Below are 20,289 nucleotides of genomic sequence, written 5' to 3'. Positions count from 1 at the left end.
AGTTCGTTTCACAACCTGGGCACCAGGTATAAATTACCTGTAGGGTTCACTTACCTTGGTGTTCTCATCTCCATAGCTCAGACAAAGTATGCACTGTCTGTCGTCACCTACACCAGGAGGAGGGGGGCGCTCAGGGCTGTAATCCTGCCTCAAGTCTATTTGTGTGGGCGGGGGGCACCCAAAAAAACAAAACAACAAAAAAAAAAACAAGAAAGAAAAGAATATTCAAGTCTCTGACTTCTCTGTAGTTTCTAAAAGTAATTATGTTAGATGAGTGTGGACTGTGCTTTCTTGACCTTACCGTGTATGGATTGTGGAGGCGGGGGAGGGAGAGAGGGAGGGGGGGAGAAGGGGGAGTCCGGTTCCCCGGGGCCCTTGGGACGAGGAGCGGGAATGATCTTCAGGAGTAGCGGCTGGCCAGCGCGCGCCCTCAGGTCCCTCTCCTGCCACTGGGCATAGTTGTGATCCAGAGACGGGGGCAGCACGGCGTTGGGAAGCAACCCACTACTGCAGGAGACGAGAGAGAATCACGTCACCACTGAACATCCTCGTCCAGGGACGACGGGCTGCAGAGGTGTGAGCAGTGAACCCTGAGCGTGGTGGGAGCAGACACCGCATGCGTGACTTTAACCGGCGCATGAAGTGTCCTGATGCTGGTGATGACTTTATTTCCAACACGCAAGTGAATAAGAACAAACCTACTAGCTACAACCCAACGGACGCGATATGAGTTTTTGCATAAAAAGCAAAAAAAATTCTACCTCCCAAAAGACGAAAAACAGTGCTTTGCACACTTCTGAATAATTCACACTAACAAATGAAGTCTTCCAACAGACTAACCACAGGGTGACCGCAAGACTCGTCAAAGCACCTATGTGAAATGTAACACTGTAGTTTGGCCTCAGACAATAGAGTCAACCCACACAGACTGTGCAGACCCTTTGGGAAGCTGATATTCTGCTTTGAAAGACAGCAAAGAGAAAGATGCCCACTGACGAGCTGTTATAGTTCCCCCTCATGTCACTGCTGCCCCCGCTGTCGTCTATATTAACTATTACAGCTCGAGACCTGAGGCTTCTCTCTCTCTCTCTTCTCATTCCCTCCCTCTTCAAGATGAACACTTAATGATTCTTTCTTTTTCCAAGAGTGGCACAGGTTCTTATTAAAGGAGCAACTCACTTGGAAGAGACTTTGTGTGTCTCCCAGAATTTCGACTCCTTCACCTTGAACCAAGGAAAGACCTGTTCCATTTGCTGGAAGAGAAAAAGACCGGCGTTAGTGTCGCACACGGCTGCGCTTCAGGGTGGAGGCATGGCGGTGTGACGGCTGTCCGTGTAGACTCCAGCCCCACCCGGATGAAGAAGGTCTTTATCATCCTGTTCGCCTTCCTGCTTGCGAGCTGCCCTCCCTCCGCATTAATGGCGGCCTGGATAATCCGCACAACGTCATCACTGAACTCCACCTGAAAGACACAAGGAGACAAGAACCCGGTTCCTGAGCATCTGAGGATCGACCAGCTGGTACCGTCCCCCACGTACGCAGCAACACGACTCTCCACACGACAAGAGAAGCATTCACAACTTAACATACTGTACTTTACAATTCCATTACCACAGATTTATAGCGCCCTGAATCCATCTTCTTGTCTACTGTCTCCAAGTCGAGCGGGGAGTCGCTGGGCACGGACACCTCGGTGAGGACAGGAGGGTCAGGTCCTTCAGGGGAGCGTCGTGAAGGGAGACTCTCCTCCGTTTCTGGGTTCAGCTCTGGGGGCTTCATTACCGCCTGCGACATCAGACGTCAATTGTCAATCAACACGAGAGGGTCTACCGATAGGCGCACGCAAACGGGTAGGAGGGGAGGGCGGGCTTACTTGTCTGTAGCGGAGCAGGTGACCGGAGGTGCGGGAGTTGAGGAGCGCGGTGAGAACCCGCCGCATGGACCTCTGGACCTCGTTCTCCAGAGCGGTGCGCCACGCCGACGGCCTGCACTCGGTGCAGCTCACGCAGGTGTAGGACACGCTTCCTGACAGACTGGACAACAGCTCACGCATCTCGTCTAAAGGCGAACAGAGTGGACACGCGGGCGCGTGTGAGTCGTCTTCACCACTGCAGCCCTGGCCCAAAACGAGCTCCGTAACGCGGTTATTTCGGCACAGGGGGCCGGCTGTACCAGGAGGCCCAAACAAACGCGTTTGGCCCAAAAGGCCCAAACACTCACCAGTTACTCGCTCGCATTTGGCGTGGACCCAGCGATCACATTTCCCACACTGCATCATCTTACTCTCGTCATCATAGCACTTATCACAAACAGGACAGAAGTTGCCTGCAAGAAGAGAAATGTTAAAAAGGAGGCACCCAGACAGGCCTCCGCACACACAACACCACACGCTGGCGCTCCGAACGCCACCACCGACCTTTAGCAAAGAGTTTGGCACAGTCGTGACATAAGGAGAAGTCATGTGACCACTGAGCATCTCGGGCTTTTCCTGGTTTGGTGGCCCCACACCTCTTACAGCGGACACATTTGGTGCAGATCTGGGGGGAGATGAAGACACCGTGATGAAGATGAAGACACACTCAGCTGGAAATAGTCACAGCAAAGCAAGCAGCAAGGCCGCGAGGCGGAGTGCAGGTACCCAGGTCCGTTTCTTGGTGGGTCTGGTCGGATGGTTGGGTCCCAGGCACTCGGGGTGAAAACTGTTCCCACACTTGTCACACTCCAGCAGCTGTTGGGTGAAGGAAAATATAGTAGTTTCAGATTCTACAGCTTTAAGCACATTCCTGAACTCTTAAATGAAGGTCTGGTGACGTTCAGAGATCATTTTCCAGGTACACAGGGAAGAAGGGTTTGAGAATAACTCCATGGATGGACTCAAGACCACGTCTGTGGTATGAAATTCCAACGGATTCATGAACTGAAAAATCTTGCCTTCATCTGAATCCGTAAATATTCCATTACAGTATTGCAAACCTACCCAGCGCTGACTCACGTCTCACCAAAATTTCTTCTTTGAATGCATAAAATTTTTTTTACAACCTATTTTTAAATAATTACATAAAGCTAAAAAATGTCCTCTGGATGGCGTGCAGCCTGTGGTCAAGTTTCAGTGCCTTTGAGCAGAAGCATAAACAGGCACTTCAACCCATTCAAACACATTAGATATTGCAAATGGATTCCTGTAAAACTCTGTTACGTATTCATTTATAATACCAATTCCAGCTGTTGCAGGAAGTCTTTGGGAGGGAACCTGGTGCCGTAAACATTCAATGAGTCACCCAAAAATTTACCAATTCAATTTGATAATGTTTATTTGATTTTCGTGATACTGAAATGCATTTCACAGTAGCTAATTATTTTTACTTTTTAAAAATCCTCCATAAATCAATGCCGATGTGCCTTCAACACTTACCGTGAGAACACGCGTGTTATAAGAGGAGAACACGGAGCAAGCTCACCTTCGTCTTCTGCCGCTGGCGTCCACAGGTGTGACAGAAACGGCATCGCCGGCAACACCAGTTCTCCCACTCCTGGTGGTGGGGGCGCTCCGTCTCCCCCAAGCAAAAGAGATGGAAGGGCTCACAACACACCTGGCAGAACACGAACTGGGGAGAGAGCACGCGGTCAGCAGGCAACCTTACACGTGTCGGGCCGCAGCGGCAACCTTACACGTGTCGGGCCGCTACGCCTGGCCTCCAACACCATCCTGCATAAGAAATAAGGCCAGCCAGCGTCCCGGTATCAATTACTAAAACCCACAGAGGCGAGTGCAACGCGACCCGGTGAGGGATTACTTACCTCCACGTTGCCACTGCTGGCACAGAGAAAGCAGACCACCCGGGGGGTGATTGGCACAGAGGTGAGGATGCTGAGGCCCCCCACCTCCCACACCTTCTCGATGTCACAGTCCTCCTTAAAATCCACTCTGATGCGATGCACTCCGTCGCAGGGTGCTCTCTGCTTGGCTGTGCCCCCAGTCGAGGGAGTGCTCAGGAAGTTTAAAGTACTGCGCTCGGGTTTGGCGGCCATCTGTCTCTCCTGTAAACAACGGCAAGTCAGGTGGGCGGCGCGAGCCGGTGCCAAGAAGCACGCGGACGCCCCTACGGGACACAAGACAGACAAACGGCCGGCCGGCAGCCGCTCGGCAGGAAGGACCTCACCTTCTCCTTCGCTTTGGGCTTCGGTGACGGGGCGCAGCGGGCCGTCTGCTTCTTCATTAGCTTCGCCTCCGACGCTAAAAGGTCAGAGGGGGGTCGAGCGTGAGGTTTGCGCGCTTGCGCACGGCGGCCGAAAGGTTTCGCGTGAGGTGAGAAGGGCCTCCTACCAGAGAGGACGTGAGATGAAGCCTCGCCACGATGATGGGCCTTCTTCTTGGGCTCGGAGGGCGGAGACTTCGTAGGCGTGTCCTTTTTTGCCGGCGCTTGGCTTTGCTGCTGTGTGAACTGCTGGGAGTGGCCTGGCGGGGTGGGTGGTGCCAAGGGGGAGGAGCCGGCTGAGGGGCTGGACTGAGGCTGATGCTTTCGCTCCTTCCTGGAGCTCTGAGAGGCCGTCGGCTGCCGGGCGTTCTCGGGGCTGGGGAGTGGAGGGGGTTCGGCGGACGAAGAGGCGGGTAACGTAGGGGACGGTGGTCGCTGTTGCTTTTGTTTATCGTCTCCCAGTGCAGGGGGTGGAGTTTCACTTTTCTTGGGAGGATCTTCCTTTAAAGGGGGCGGGGCTATTTTGGGGCTCACCTCAGGACACTGAGATTTGATGGAGTGATGAGCGTCCTTTTTTTCGGACAGTTTGTTTTTCTTTTTATCTTTTTTACCTAAAGCAATAAAAACGCAACAGTTTATATACTGTGAAAAATAAAAAGGGTGTCTTTTTAAAAATGGAGCATTATTGGAGGGGACCCTGACCTTTTGCTTGCTTCTGAAGAAACATTTTTGACGGCATCCACTGCAGGTTTTGACATTTCCTCACCCTGTCACAACACACAACGTACACTAAGTGTTGGGCACATCTGTAAAGTCCCCAATGCATACAAGGATAAATGGTTACAGAACGTAACGTGATTATTCACCATGACACTGCAATTACAATTAGCATTTGCAATTAAAACCATTTTTAGTGTACTTCAAATCAGTTGCAGAAATGCTAATTAGTGAGTCGTCACGATGCTTGAACACCTGCAGTTTGTAATGATGTTAGGATAGTAACTGAATACGGACTTCAATCTAATTATTCAAATGAAGCATCACAATATGGAACACGTGGTTTTAGCAACATGTTACAATTTTCAAAAACAGGCCATTAGCGTTCACTGGTGTCATGGGTGGAGTATGTGAATATTTTCAAACATATCAACTACTGCAGAATCAGTCAAATTACACAAATCGTTCTTGAAGATCACTCACTTGCAGCACTGTTTCTTAATGTTGCGTCCGCCAAACTTCGGCTTGTCGAGACAGTTGGTGCAAACTCCACAGTCCTCTGGCACCTGGCACCCAGAGCACTGGCCACAGCGGCGAGAGCGACGGCCCTTTCGGGGAAGTGCCTCCTGGAGAGTTTTGTGCCTCGTCACCGGTTTAATGGGGGGTGTGGATGGCTCCGCTTCTTCTGACCCCGCCACTGAAGACTTGTCTGCAAAAGAATCAGAAAGAAGCACGCGTGAAATGTGTGGTATAGAACCAAAGGCATCACCGTATGAATTAAGAGTAAAGTGTATGGGTGTACGGGCTCACCATCGTTCCCCATGGAAGACAAGATCTTTTCTCTCTCTTCCCAGGGCAAGGCACTGAGGGTGGGCATATCATCTGGAAATACGGCACGATTACGCCCCAAAGCTACAGCTGCACGGCGACACACATGTTTGATTCGTGGACCACGAACTGATGTCTCAGAAGAATCGCTCTCCTGACCCTGGGCAGACAAAGGCAAACATTCCCAAGTGGATTTCGCGGCTAAACAAACGAATAGCTGGAGCACCATTAATATGTTTTAATTATTCAGGTCCAGGGAGTTGCTTTCAAATTAAACAAGACTTTTGGGACCATTTCCCAGCAAACGTTTTTTGGTTTGAAGAGGCTGCAGAAGAGAAGTGTGATTGGACAGTGCGCAGTGTCCTGATGCCACACCCCCCCCCCCCCCCCTCTCAATCCACCACTCTACTGCTCTTCAAAAGGTTTCATCCCTCTTAGAACATCTGTAAATAATCCAAAAATCTACTTCTATTAAACCATTTATCTTCAAAATAACATTACATACAATTCCGATAATAAAATCACTCAATTCAAGTCAACATTTATATTTAACAGCAAACTCAAAGAGTATCCCCTTAGATGAACTTTCAAATTATTATGTTTTTTTTTCTCTTCTCTGAGCTTTAAAAGATCAAAAGACAGCATTTGATGCTTGAAGACAGGCATCAGGTGTGTTATCAATGGTTTGCAGGCTGGTAGGTCTTCAGGAGTCTCAAGCAGTTTACCGAGATTAATCACAAATCAGACCAGGAAAACTGCAGTAAAAAGAAACACCCCAAAAAGAAACGACCAACATTTCAGATATTTGCAGAGGAATATTAAAAGACGTCAAAGCATCGTGGAAGACCAACCCTGCAATAAGACAATAGTCCAAAGCTTGGAGTCAACAGGGTTATGGTTTAAAAAAAATCAGGTAAAGTTTGTCTAGACTTCTGTGTAGTAGAACATCTGAAGTCCAGAGCTGAAGAAGCAGTAGATGGAACATAACTCCACATTCTGGTAGAACTTGAGCAAATATGCCAGAACAAACTAAAATGACACCTGTGAAGAGACAAACGCGGTGGAGAAGATAGCCTAGGAGGCTAGAGGAGGTTTGAGATTACACAGTATAAAAGGGGGATGCAAATGTTTGAACCGTTAACTTTAAGTACTTTATGCACATCAGGCACCATATATGAACCCTGAATCATAGTGAAAAACTGTGGTGGTGGTAAAATCACGCTTTAAAAACTTCCATTCTGGACTATCCTTCCCCCTAAAGTCCCTGTTGTTTCTCTGTTTCAGAAGATTCAACAGTGAATGTGGATTTCATCATCTTGTGTGTCCACCCCCCCCCCCCCCCCACCCCCCCAATGATTACTTGTGATGCCAACTTTCAAAGTTCAGGATTTTCCTCTCTAAAGGGACTTCATTCATTTAAAAACCCATTACGGTTTGAATAATCAATGATCTATAAAAGTCTTATTGCTGCTGGCAGTCAAAATCATCTTGGAAGGTCTTTGTGTGTGTATTCCAAGGCTCATCAACTGACTGGTTCCACTGGATTGGGTTGAAACTTGTACTGAAGACCTGAAAACCCCTAAGGATAATTTGCAATATGAATTCATGTAATAAATATTTGTTGCCAAGTGTTTTACAGTAATCTTTCTCACAAAATAAATAATCTATGTTTTCCTAAGTTTATATCTCCATTATCTCTATCGCAACCATTTTTAGTTTCTGTGTAGAATTAATATAGTTCCATCACACAGAAGTTACTTGGTGCTGCATAATAATTAGAGTAGTTCCAGGTTTGTAGTCATACGTCACTTCTTATAAGCCAACAGAGCTCCGTAATCTCACCCTCACATCAAACCTCATAATGATTCAGTTCAGTTGTACTGTACTCGTTTGTATTAAAGTGTATAAACTTCTGGGTATGTAGCAATCCATTCTGGAAATCAGCCCAGCCCTGTTTCAGTTGGGATTAAGACAGGCTTCCTCTACCGCTTTCTAATGATACTGGCTGATGTGAAGTTAGTCTGGATGTTCTAAATTACTTACGAGCTGTATCTTGTTGGTTTCTCAAAGTCAGTGAAAACAGGCTCAGTACGAATCATACGGAAAGAAATCACTCAAGTTCACAAGTTTATGCAGCACCGAATAACTTCATATATTAGCACTACACAAAGAAAATTTGGTTACAAGAACGTGAAAACTAGTTGAGATGCCAAGTTAATTAGAAAGAATAGTAAATATTTTAAGATAACCTAGTATAATCCATTATGAACTTATGGTATTATTATATTATTGAAGATATGTATATTAATGTGATTATTATGCCAAGTTTCTAAAACATTCCGCAACAAATATGTATATGAAAACGTTAAAAATGATCTTTATGGTTTCTTTCTGTATTTTGTACAAATTCCAACCAAATCCAAAAATGGCAATTTGAGGCAGAGAATAAAAATATATTTACAAAATCTTTAGAATAGAGCTATATGATTTTGCAAATTGTCATGAATCTAATACAAGGTTTCACATGTGTTAAGAACATCTGCAGGTTATTCCATTTTGTAGGTCAATGGGAGTCCACACACACACACACACACACACACACACACACACACACACACACACACACACACACACACACACACACACACACACACACACACACAGAAATAAAACCAACCTGGCCTTTAGGCTGATCCACTGATTTGAGTGACTTGTTCTTCTCTATCTTGTAGAGCTGGTCTTTGGCCTTCTTCAGCAGTCCCGCCACACGCCGGTCCGTGACTGGCTGCTTTTCAACATGCGCCAGCATCGAACCCAGGGAGGCTGCGGTGGGGGGGCTCCCGGACTGGACGGCCACGTTCCCTCTCTCCTTATCCTTGTCCTTCTCCACCGCTTCGGCCTCCACACCTTTCTCCAGCACCCTGCCTTTCTTAGACAGACGTCCCTTTGACAGCAACGCCCCTATTGGTTGGGCCACACCCGTTTCCCCTGGGGAGGCTTCTGCACTGGAGTCAACTGCAACAGATTTCTTCTGCCCGGGAGTCTTTTTCTGGGTGAAAGGCTCATCAACGTCCTTACCATCCACAGTGAAGAGGCTCGCGGTTGAACTGGTTGGACCTTCTGACACGTGGGCCTTCACTCTTCTCTCCCAATCCTTTTTCCCTTCTCTTTTATTTTCCTTTTCACGCTCCCTGGTTTTCTCTGGCTCTCTTTCCTTTTCTTTGGGAAGGGCGTCTCTGGAAGCAGAGACACTGCGCTCTCTCCCGGCTTTTCCAGTGCTCTGACCCTGGGGACCGGAAGCAAAACGAGGGAAGAGCTGTGAAGAGGAAGAGACAGAACTCCCACCAACACCAAGGCCACCATCCACTCGTCGGCCGTCTGAAGCCCCGTGACTAATGGGACCAAGAGAACTTGATGAGAAGGTGTTGAACGGAGCTGGAGTTAAGGCACTTGGAGCTATCGGACTGACTGCGACCCCTGGTAAAGGGCTGGAGTTTCCGGTTACACTTGTGGGGACAGAGCTGGTCAGTGCAGACAGTTCAGATGAGCTCTTTCCAGCCTGGGCACCTGACTGACCACTCCTAGTGGTCATGGAGTGTGAGGGGGACCTGGGTTGCCCGCGCGAAAGCCCGATCTGCCTCCTCTTCCGGCGTCGTTGCGTCCTGTTGGACGGCGACGTGGCCTGGAGGGGGGAGAGCGAGCCGGGACTGCTCCCCGAGGAAGTTGGGAGAGTGACCGACTCGAAGATGCGGGAGTGGGCGGCGCTGGGGGTGAAGCGGGGGGCGCGGAGCAGTGGACTTCGCTTCTGCAGCGGCGGCTCGAAGCGAGACGACGGATGCTGGTGATGGTGATGCAGCGGGGAGAAGAGCCTGGTACCTGCCCCCCCTGCCCCGCCCGGCGCTGGGAACCCTCCCGGGGCCACGCCACCCCCACCAGGAGCGGGAGGCATCAGTCCCACGTCCTCAGCCGTGAGCGGCGGAGGGCGGAAGTTATCGAAGATGGGCTTGCGGATAAGGCCCTCCTTTGCATACTTTGCGGAGGAGAAGTATTGCTCTTCTGTGCGCGTCAACGACGTCCAGCGGAAAGTGGGCTCGCGCAATATCGCGCGGCGCTTGTCGTGAGAACCGGGGAGCATCGAAGGGGCGGGCAGGAAGGGGGCGATGGGGTGCGACATTATCCATGCGGAGTGGGGGTGGTGTTCACCGACGGCTGGTGCATTCGATGACGCCGACGAAGGAGGCGGGGGCGGGGTGAGGAGGGGGGGTGGAGGGGGCGAGGAAGAGGAGGAGGCGGTTGATGAAGCCTGCTGGGACCCCGCTTGGGAGGCGGACATCAGCACCCCCGTGGCGGGGCTGATGATGGCCTTCTTCCTGTCGCCGATCAGTCCGCCCCGGCCGCGCGACACGAGACCGCCTCGCCCGAGGCCTTGCCCTCGACGCCCCCGCCTGCCCGGCTCCATCAGGACGTGCTCCGTCTCCGGCTCGGAGGGCGGGGACGGCGGACGCGGAGCGTGGAGCGGACCGGCGTCCCGCTCGCCCTGCGACGAGGGCGAGCGGTCGGGCTCCTCCGACAAGACCTGGGTGCCGTCGGAGACCTGCGAGTCGCAGGAGGAGTCGTCCAGGCTGGGGCTGCTGGACCGCGAGGACTCCCCAGAGGACAGCTGGGACGAGTGCTGGGACACGGCGCTGGACCCGCAGGACGCCGCGCTGCTGCTGAAGCGTCCGTTGCCGTTGTTGAGAAGGCCGGCGGCCGCCGCAGAGACCACCAGCGTGGCGCTGGGAGCCGGGGCCGGAGGAGGAGGGGGAGGAAGGGAGTCCACGGCAGGTCCGGCCCCGGGGACGGCCGCGGTCCCGCTCGGAGCAGGAGCAACGGAAACGAGAGTCGGGGAAGGCGACGCGGGCCGGGGAGCCGACGCTGGTGCGGAGGAATCCAATCGTGCAATCTTCATGTGCGGGGGTGGAGCGCCGCAGTTGGCCTCGTCCTCAATGAAGCGTTTCGGGGTCTTAATAATCCGCAGGGAAACCGCGCTCACCACCGGCATTATGAACTGGCGAATGTTCTTCAGCTGCGTTCTCCTCCTCCTCCTGATCCCGACCTCCATGCCCGCCCCGCCCTGCGACCCCGCCGCCTCTAGTTTCTTCTTCTGCGCGCCTTTCTTAGCCCGCTGCAGTAGCTGCTTCGCGATGGTGGCATCGGTGCGTTTGGAAGGTGGGACGATGCGCACGGGCTTGATGTGGCGAGGGCTCTGCCGTAAACCCAAAGGTCTTCCGAGCTTTGAAGGTGTGGTTGGGTCAGCAGCCGATGGGGAACCGTGGGGCTCTGGGCTAGTGCGTTCATCAGCAGGATGAGAGGCCCCGAACTTGAGATGCTGTGGACTGCGGGGGTCGACGTCTCGATCCTGGCGGACCCTGAAGGCTTTCTGTTTGGCGGTGCCAATTTCTGCAGGAGACAACTCCGGGGCGGAGGAGACGGCGGCCTGGACGGCAGAAGCAGCCGCCGTGGCTTCCGCTTTGAGGCGCTCGGCAGATGGAGGTCTGCCTCGCCTCCGCCTTGGCACAACGGGGACCGGTACACCCTTCAAGAGTCCGGACTTAAGGGGGCTCAGCTTGACATCTCGCAGTCGCTTCAGTTTGGTCAGCCTTGAATCGCAGCCCACCCTGGGCGGTTTGGCACCGGCTGCCTGCGGTGCGTCAGGCCCCAGGGGTGGGCGCTTCGGGGCTTTTCTCTCCCTGTCATCCTCCACGTCCTTGCGAAGTCCTGGACTTGGGCAGGACTCCAGGGCAGGATCCCTCCCCTCGTCAGACAACACATGGGCGCTCTGCGACCAGCTCCTCTGTGCGGCGGACGCAGGGGGACGTCCTCGTCTCTTCTCCCCAGAGCCAGGGGGTCTACCGGGCGGCCGCTTCACCTTCTCTGTGGCTGGAGGTGTGAGGACAGGTAGAGGCTTAGGTTCAACACCTGCCAATTTCTGTACAGTCGACGCTCTTGGGGGGCGACCTCTGGGCTTCTTCTCCTGTGTTGGAGTAACTAATCAAAAGAGAACAGGATTAATTCAGAGACTTATTCAACCTTTTAGAGAGATTAAGTGAAATAAAGTAAATCAGTACAAACTAAAAAGGCACAGTGCTGGAATATCAGCTGCTATTAAAGCCACTATTAAAATCGAGAACACGGTGAACACCAAACATTTCACACCAGGACTTAACAAAATATGTCCACTGTATTTTCTTGTTAAAAAATGGTAAATACACATCACCTGTTGTGGTCCATCCAGGACTCTGTATTCTTCCGTTCTCACTGACTGTACCAAAGCCTCCAAATACTTCTTCCTATAAAAATCAATATGGAGACGTAATCAGATGGATTTCTGCAGGTCATTGCCGTTAGCAACTTACTAGTGGCATCCGATTTATCATCTGAGTCCAATTCCTAAAACGATCAGCACAAGCCAGTTAATTTGCTGACTCATTCAGCTCATTCCATCGTCATGACAAATATGGCACCTGAGGTTTCAGAAGGCACATACCGACAGTAATCATCCATGTAAATCCAAACCACAGGACTCTACCTAGAATCACTGCAGAAATTCCCGTCATGTCTGTTGCTTGGAAAACACACTGAAATTCCATTTGCGCGCCAAGAACAAGACACGAGCTATTCTAAACACACAAATCAATCAATCAAAAGTTATGAACATGGTCCTTTTTTTTTTTTTTACAACACACAGCCCGGTAAGCACGCCAATGGTGACGGGGCAGAGGAAGAACTTGAGGAGTGTGATGATGAAGTCTCAAGAGGAAGCGAGACTCAAAGCCAATCCTTCTCTGGTCGACAGCAGACAGCACAACAGCACGACCAGAAACAACACACATGAAGCCAAGAAACACAAGAGAAAAGTATAACAAAAACAGAAGACAAGCAGAGGGGAACATGCATCAGCATTGTGTCAGAAAGGAGTCTGGAAGCACCCTAAAGATCATAATGCATAAAAACGCTAGTCAACATGTGATGGGAAAACGTAGTCACAGAGTGACAGTGCCACGACGACACCATGTCAGACAGGAAGTTGTCCCGTCTGCATCTGGTCATTCTAATCAATGTAGCTTGGGACAACTTGGGATGTTGATAACATCAACGTACATATTTAGAGTGGTAGAGATTATTCCACACATTCGGGTGAAAACGATGATAAACAAGCTCGATTTGGAGTATGTCTTCTCTGTGAATGGCTTATACAGAGACCATGGCAGAAGCTGAAGCTAATCCTTCCTAGCTTTGCGCATTATGACTGATGCCAATACCGACTGCTTGTAACACTACTAATTCCAACGTCTAGTTAGCTAAACCTCCGATTTAATATTGATAAATTGGCAGTTAGCTATATAATGACATATAGAAAACGTCCCCTAGCTATGTTAGCATACAAAGCTACTCGCCCAGATATCGGCTGCAAAAAGGCACATCACCAAATGTGCTCCAACTTCGTTCTGCCGAGATGGCTCTACGAACATTTAGAGAGCTTTCGGAGATCTGTGAAGATTTGGAGTTTGCCTTACAACAGCCCTGCGTATTTTGCAGTCTATCCCATAGCTACCACATGGGATACTGGGAGGAGCACTTATTACTAAAGCCATTTATAGCACTTATGATCTAATTCTGTCACAACTGTTTAGGTAGGTCATAATTCCAAGCTTATTTTAGAAGCAAGCTATCTGTCCCACCGAAGTTCACATTTATGAGATTTCTCAGTAGGCTTACACTGTAGATGATGACTGTAATTAATGCAAACTCTAAAGGAAGACATTAGTCACACAGAAGGGTTAACAAGGTACTCCCAGTTATAAACACAACACATCAAAACCGCACTATGATTAATAATGAAGTTGTATAAAATACATTTGTCAATCTACTAAGCAGAATCAGAGCCTGTTCACAGTAACACATCTTAGTTATACACTGTTTTTCATGCTGAAGTCTAGGCTAGTAATAATGTTAGATACACCATGTAATTTCAGCCATACAGCTTGATTAATGTCCAAGACTGGCTTGTGGATCCTTTTGTGTTGATAAGATTTATAAAAAAAAAAAAAAAAAAAAAAAAAAAAAAAAAAAAAAAAAAAAAAAAAAAGGGGGGGGGGGGGGGTGTGTGTCCCCTTTTAATTTTTATTTAGAGCAGCAAGTGGGATTAACATGAAGCCGTTACCACAAGGCACCCCTACCAGTGCTTATCAATACATTTAAATATTAAAATTATGCAAATATAGCACTTTCAGATAAATCGAAATCTAAATAGACAAGTTGCGATCATTCTTGTTTTCCTTTTACTCAAATAAAACCAGTTTGTGACACTTTCAAATGCTGATTAAATTCTTTGCCATTCTTGCAGGTATGAAACTATCAAGCGAAGCAACAGCTACATCTGTCTGTTAAACGCAAGATGTTCGATCACTCAAGATTTAGGAGCAGCAGCTTGCAACAAACAAACCTTGGACCAAACAAACTGTGTATGATGAACGGAAAACTTGACAAATATGAAATGTTAAATCAAAATCGAATCAAAGCTGATTATTAACCGAGAAACGTGACGATGTTCGTAACTGTTCAGGCTTCATGAGCCTCTTTACTTTGTTAGAAATCCCAGTAGTGCAGTGAGAGAGAATTTAATTTGAAAGCAAAATGGAAGTGAGCGTAAGGAGGCCTACAGCGCTGGCTCCAGGAGTGTCCTTTCATCACGATCATCTACGACGTGGTCCTGACAGCAGATCGTCCAGATGTGTTGGTAGGAGTGGACTACTTAAAGCACTGCAGCACAGAGCAAGTGTGAGAGTGGCTCTCAATGACAGAGTGACTGCCTTAGGCACACTTCCCTTCCATTTCTGTAACACGCGCTCTCTCTCTCACACACACACACACACACACACACACACACACACACACACACACACACCCTCCAGTGACAGATGCAGAGAGGAGAGGAGGAGGGAGAGATCTCTGCTTTGACCACACGGCAGCAGTTTGCTGCAGCAGATTCAGGAAGATGAAAAAGACTCGGTGGCCAACAGGCACACATGAAAAGCTCATCTAAACAACACCGCCCACACACTCCCAGCTCTCTGCCTTAAACCAGAGCTCCACAGACGACACCCACAGGGGACTTTAGAGATGGGGGACATTCAGAGACACCGGGCTCGAGACACCTTGCATGGAGGACAGGGACACGGTCAACTTTAAACACAGACTCTTGGACTTTCCCCCCGTCTCTCTCAGCCCAACCTGCAATAAGAATGTATCCAGGCAGTAAATCCACTCTGCTCAGGTCTTCCTAAAACATAAAGACAGCGGCAAATTAAGTGCCCAGATTAAAAATTAAAAGCCTGATCAGCCACAGATGAAAAGGAATGGTTGTGATTATGCTCTATGCCATGCTGAAAATGAGCAAAAACACCCCCCCCCCTCTTTCATACAAACAACTTTTGGGCCATCTGCCAGTTTTAGGTAACAAAAGGTTAACCAGCAGCCCATTTGTTTACACGTGGTCGTGACGCGCCCCATCCTGAGCAGATGGTCACAAACCCAGGAAAGTTCAATATGGCAGTTAACTCAAAAACTAGACACAAACTGGCAAGCACAGGGAAACATAGCAACCATCCCTCCACAGAAGGAGCCATAATTACACTACTTTGTGTGTGGCCAGTGATACTAAACATACCCAAATACCCCTATAATCACCATAGGCCCACATTTCCACATCAAGTAACATACCCAATCATTAACTGCCAGCCCCAGGATACCTGATAGGAAGGCCCATGACTAAATTACTGAATTTCATTTTCCTGAAAAGATCACAGATTATGACAACCGCCAATTGATCAAACTCTCTAAAGTTGGTCAGGATTTCTTTACCCATCAACCAATATCGCATCTCTCGCTCTCAAACACACACACACACACACACACACACACACACACACACACAAACTACATATATACTCTCACATGGGCTGACTTGAAAGACTAGCAGATAGCCTAATCAGAAACAGAAAGATTGCACTGGGGCTTTATGTAAGATTCATTTTGTGTTGTTTCTCCACCCACAGCAAAAAAACGCCACAGAAGGGGAATTCCGACCAGCTCAGGTTTTCCCCCCCATCATCGCAGCCTTTCAGAGCACTTTAAAAAGGTGCGCGCAGAAATTTCCCTTTACATCATGCAGATCAAACGGTGCCTCACGCACCCACACGTTGCTCTCTGCAAACAGAGCCGACACAGACGCCATGTTCCAACACCCAACACCCACACGGCCGGGTAGCTGTGACTTTAAGAGGGAGGCGTGATAAAAACAAAAGACGCGCCTCCTGTGAGGTGTAATGAGGGACATAAAAACCGTAGCAAACAGCTCCAAATACTCAACGCCTGTGCCACGCCCCCAACCCCCTCCCCAAAACAGGAGCAAAGCTCCTCTGAGTGCCCGCCTACAAAGAGAGAGAGAGAGAGAGAAGAAGAATAAAGCCATGGATGGGAGGGCCCGTGTCCAACGTCCCTCCCAGTGCCGTCCCAGGGGGAGGAGGGCGCGCTCTTCACCCTTTGATATCAGCGCCTGTGCTCTTTCAGCCGCCTGTGCTTCTTAAAGACTCAGATAAAAGCAGACACAAAGCTTCCTGCTATGATCCACACGCTGTCTGGAGGACGGAGCCCTCTCCACATAAATAGGCCAAACACCTGCTGGACCTTTGCCCTCCGCACAGGCCGCGCCATTCATCCGTGAGCAGCGGAGCAAAGCATTCATTTGCTGTATCTATTCAGCTGCACTTTTGTATCAGGCCTTGATAGCGATCCTCATTCTACTGTGGTGAGCGGGGCTTATTCTGGACCCCAAAAGCAGAGCCACATGGCGTCCCTAACAAAACAGGAACACGCTCAAGTCAATGTATCCTTCAAGTGTCAGTAGCAACCGAATTCTTACAGATTCGCGTCATTTTTGTGCGCAAAAAGAAATGCTGCACGAAACAATAACGGACTTGAAAACAAATGTTATTCATTTTTACAACTTGATGCATAAAACTGTGTCTACCGTCACGTCAGCGTCTTTGGCAAACCATAAAAGTTGATTAAGCAATCTAAATTGCATTCATAACAAGTGAATTCCTACTGAGACCCAGCGGACCCCCGCAGCAGGACTTGGGTTTAGCATGAAGGAGGGCCTCTCCGTCCTTCTGTTTACTAAGGATGCTGGCCTCGGGCTGGTCTGGGTGCCCAGCAGGCTGCGATGAGCCAGAACAATCCGGCTCAGGCGCAACATCCCCTCTGAATGAAATCACAACGCTGCGTCCGCAACTTCTACGAGCTGCAAGTTCCACTGGGATTTTGACCGTCTGTCTGCCTTGTACATGACTTATGCATTTTACATGCAATTCTTATTTTACTCATATGCACTTTAAAGTCTAACTGTAACAGATGGAGATGCGAAACATATTGGGCCAATCCCCCCCTCCCACTCTCCCTAAATGATGCACGTACACGAAGGCAGTAAAAACCGATGGCAAAAACAAAAAAACATAGCTAATTTCAAAAACGTGGTATGAAAATTTCAGCACACAAAACGTGCATACAAAAAAAACAACAACAAAAAACCAAACAAACGACCCGAAATATCTTATATTTGTTGAAAACAAAAATGTGTATTTGTTTATTTTTAAGCGCTATTCTGGTAGCAGTACGTCTCCGTGTTGTACTCCCCGCCCCTCGCCTCGCACGCGTGCTCATCACGAGAAAGGGAAGATGGTCGCGAGCTGCTCGGTCGCGAGCCGCTCGGTAACGGCGCACACACACCCCCACACAACCGCCAAAAGGCGCCTTGTTGTGGGAGCCGTTGGGGCTGCCCCGACAAATCCGTTTGTTGCCCCAATCACCCGTTCACCTGCTCACCGTACAAACGACACGGTCGGGGGGGTTTTTATGACGAATAAATATTGCGGTATTATAGTTTTTTTGTCGCCGAATTAATTTTGGTACTACGCAGTATGTGTTAAGAAAAAAAAAACAAAAAAACAACATGTCCACCTCCCATTTTCTCGAGCAGCATCAGCGAGAGCTAACGGGGCTGGCCGCAGTTAGCGCCCCGCTGAAGGGCCGAATCTATTCGATTAACGTTGGTTTAATTAAAAGACGAGCAAAAGGGGGTTTATATACGAACATATATCTCCGTTCAAGCTGCTGCTGGTGGTGGTGGTGGTGCGGGGGGGGGAAGGATGTGGCAGCTGCGTTAGCATTAGCTTAGCGCTGTTTGAAGGGCCGTTGATGACAAGCTAGCCAGCCCAAGTACCTCAGGCCAGGATACACTTGTCATTGGGTTGTTATTACAGTCAATAATTCATCGAATACACGCGGGATTTGGGGGGGAATCGCCTTTATCCAAGCCTCGGCGGTGAAATTAAGACATATATACGCACACATATACGTGCGTGTGTAACACTGAGGTAATTTCTGAGGTAAAGAGTGCGGGCTCTGAGGAGAGACGTCAGTCAGCTTCACCTGAAACTGCGCGAGTCTCATTTACTCACGGGGGGTTTTATTATTATTATCTACATTAAAATAAATGTCTTTTAACGGCTCTGGTGCCCTGTAGTTGTTGCCGTCAAGACTTTTTTTGTCTCTCCGAGCGGGACCCGCCGGTCATCCCGAGCTCACTACAGCCGAACCGAAGTACGACAAAAAAAAAAAAAACTTGAGCGCGAGCTCGGCTAGGCTAGCGCGTCCGAACCAGCTAGCGCGGCTACAGCATTCACTTAAAAGTCCTCGCCGTTGAACGGCGGGGTGTTTGTTATTAAAACACCGGGAGACGTTTGGGTGTTTTAAAGAAATATAAATGCGATTTAGCCGACAATATGTGCTCGGACGCCGACTCTTGTGTGGGTTATGGTGGGAGTTTTATGTACTTGTGTTGTCGTCCCCCCCCCTTTGAGCTAGGACAGCCCGGCTAGCTCCGACTAGCTGCCCTGAAGTTTTGGGAGTAGCAGCCGCGTAAAAGTGCGACCAGCACTTCAAAACCGTGTTTCTAAAACACCCGTCGCCCCTTTTTTTATTATTTAACAAGCTGCTCGGCTGGTAAAACTGGTAAAAAAGTGGCAGATAAATCCTCCCGTGTAGGATCATTTACTGGGTGTCCAACTCTGTCAAAACACTGGGGCTCCAACTCCGAGGGCCAGAGGCTCGTCGCCCCCTCTAACTGCCCCGTTGCATAACTGACCCGAGCGAGCTGCCCCCCCTCCGCTTTTTTAACGGTTATCCGTCCAGTTAGTGGCTCACATCCCGGAAAAATAAAGCAGATTATCACACGGAGAGCGACTGAATTCGCCCGCCGCCTCCTCCAGACGTGTCATCCCCGCGAAGCGCTCGCCAGACCCCGCCAGGCGGAGGGAGAGCAGCACATGGACGGATGGAGGCGTGTGTGTGTGTGTCCCCCGCCGCCGTGCAGCCCAAACAAGCCCCGGTGCGGAGAGCCGTGGCCGTAGCCGGAGCCCCCCTCTCCTCCTCCCCACCGCCGGGGGTCTCGCCCGAACTCACCTCCCCGCTGCTGGAGCCGCTCGACTCCCCCAGAACGTCCCGGAACGCCCGCAGGTTGCTGTCGATCGCGGCGGTGACTCGCAGCGCGGCGTCGTAGCCGGGCCTGAGCCCGCTCGCGGTCGGACGCGGCCCCGCGCCGTTTCGGAGGGACGCGGTGACCCGGATCCGGCCCGCTTTCCTCCCGGCGCCCGAGTTGCCGCTCCCTCCGGGCCGCGCAGGGAACCGCCACCGACAGCTGTGCGCCATTTTACACTCTGCCTGCCTGCCCTAGGATCAGGGAGCTCGGTGGGCGTGGCCCCGAACCAGCGATTTCAACGAACCCCCACTCTCGTCAAGCGGCGGGATTTAAATATCCATGTTTCGGGGCGGCGGTAATATGGACACCCCGACTTCGCATTTTACATGCCCAGTTTAATTACGCAGGTTCACTGGAAACGCACCCGGTGACTGGGCCGGCGGACCGGGCACACGGCGCACCGAAACACCCGTAACGCGTCCCGAACGAGCAGCTGGTTGAAAACGTGGGCATGAAAAAAAAGCAAAAGCGAGTCCCTTAATAAAACCTGGCATCCCTGTGACTGCACTACTCGGGCAACTTTTCTCTGGGCTCCCTACTTAACTTCGCCAGCCGCGGGCAAACGGGCCAAACGAGACAAACGCAGGAACATATGGGGGGTTTCTACCTCCAGAGTTATACACGTTACTTAATGCATGAAACATGACGAGTATTACAGGTGCATTGGCGTTATCTTGCTCCACAGTGGTTAAAAGCCCGTTATTTCTCCCCCCACCAATATGCAACCCCATGATGGACATTCCTGCTCCAATATAAAACCAGTTATACCGGACGGTTACACAAATTGATTAGGGGAACCACTAGGTATATTTCCCTAGGTATACTAGCAATCAAAACAACAAAAAAAGCAAGCTAAAACTAGCAAAAAAAATGTATTAAGAACATTCAAACCTGAAAAATAAATGATTA

At 49.8% G+C, this 20,289-nt stretch overlaps 1 protein-coding gene across 1 annotated transcript in view; it reads right to left on the bottom strand.

The window, feature by feature from the left end:
* Positions 1–19,565, bottom strand: part of kmt2a (lysine (K)-specific methyltransferase 2A) — a 34,900-nt gene extending 15,335 nt beyond the window's left edge. The window contains exons 1-19 of the mRNA XM_076976342.1: positions 19,305–19,565; positions 11,998–12,070; positions 8,419–11,768; positions 5,724–5,901; positions 5,397–5,622; positions 4,899–4,963; positions 4,325–4,807; positions 4,161–4,234; positions 3,799–4,038; positions 3,459–3,605; positions 2,639–2,728; positions 2,417–2,537; positions 2,221–2,325; positions 1,874–2,058; positions 1,612–1,785; positions 1,352–1,462; positions 1,180–1,253; positions 302–507; positions 55–155 (exon numbers count right to left, since the gene is read on the bottom strand). Coding sequence (XP_076832457.1) covers positions 55–155; positions 302–507; positions 1,180–1,253; positions 1,352–1,462; positions 1,612–1,785; positions 1,874–2,058; positions 2,221–2,325; positions 2,417–2,537; positions 2,639–2,728; positions 3,459–3,605; positions 3,799–4,038; positions 4,161–4,234; positions 4,325–4,807; positions 4,899–4,963; positions 5,397–5,622; positions 5,724–5,901; positions 8,419–11,768; positions 11,998–12,070; positions 19,305–19,550 — 6,249 coding nt within the window. The 5' untranslated portion in view covers positions 19,551–19,565. The remainder of the gene's footprint in view (positions 1–54; positions 156–301; positions 508–1,179; positions 1,254–1,351; positions 1,463–1,611; positions 1,786–1,873; positions 2,059–2,220; positions 2,326–2,416; positions 2,538–2,638; positions 2,729–3,458; positions 3,606–3,798; positions 4,039–4,160; positions 4,235–4,324; positions 4,808–4,898; positions 4,964–5,396; positions 5,623–5,723; positions 5,902–8,418; positions 11,769–11,997; positions 12,071–19,304) is intronic.
* Positions 19,566–20,289: the final 724 nt, after the last annotated feature.

This window comes from Brachyhypopomus gauderio, chromosome 16, assembly GCF_052324685.1.
Source record: "Brachyhypopomus gauderio isolate BG-103 chromosome 16, BGAUD_0.2, whole genome shotgun sequence".
Classification (NCBI taxonomy): domain Eukaryota; kingdom Metazoa; phylum Chordata; class Actinopteri; order Gymnotiformes; family Hypopomidae; genus Brachyhypopomus; species Brachyhypopomus gauderio.
This window is presented reverse-complemented; position numbering and strand designations above follow the sequence as displayed.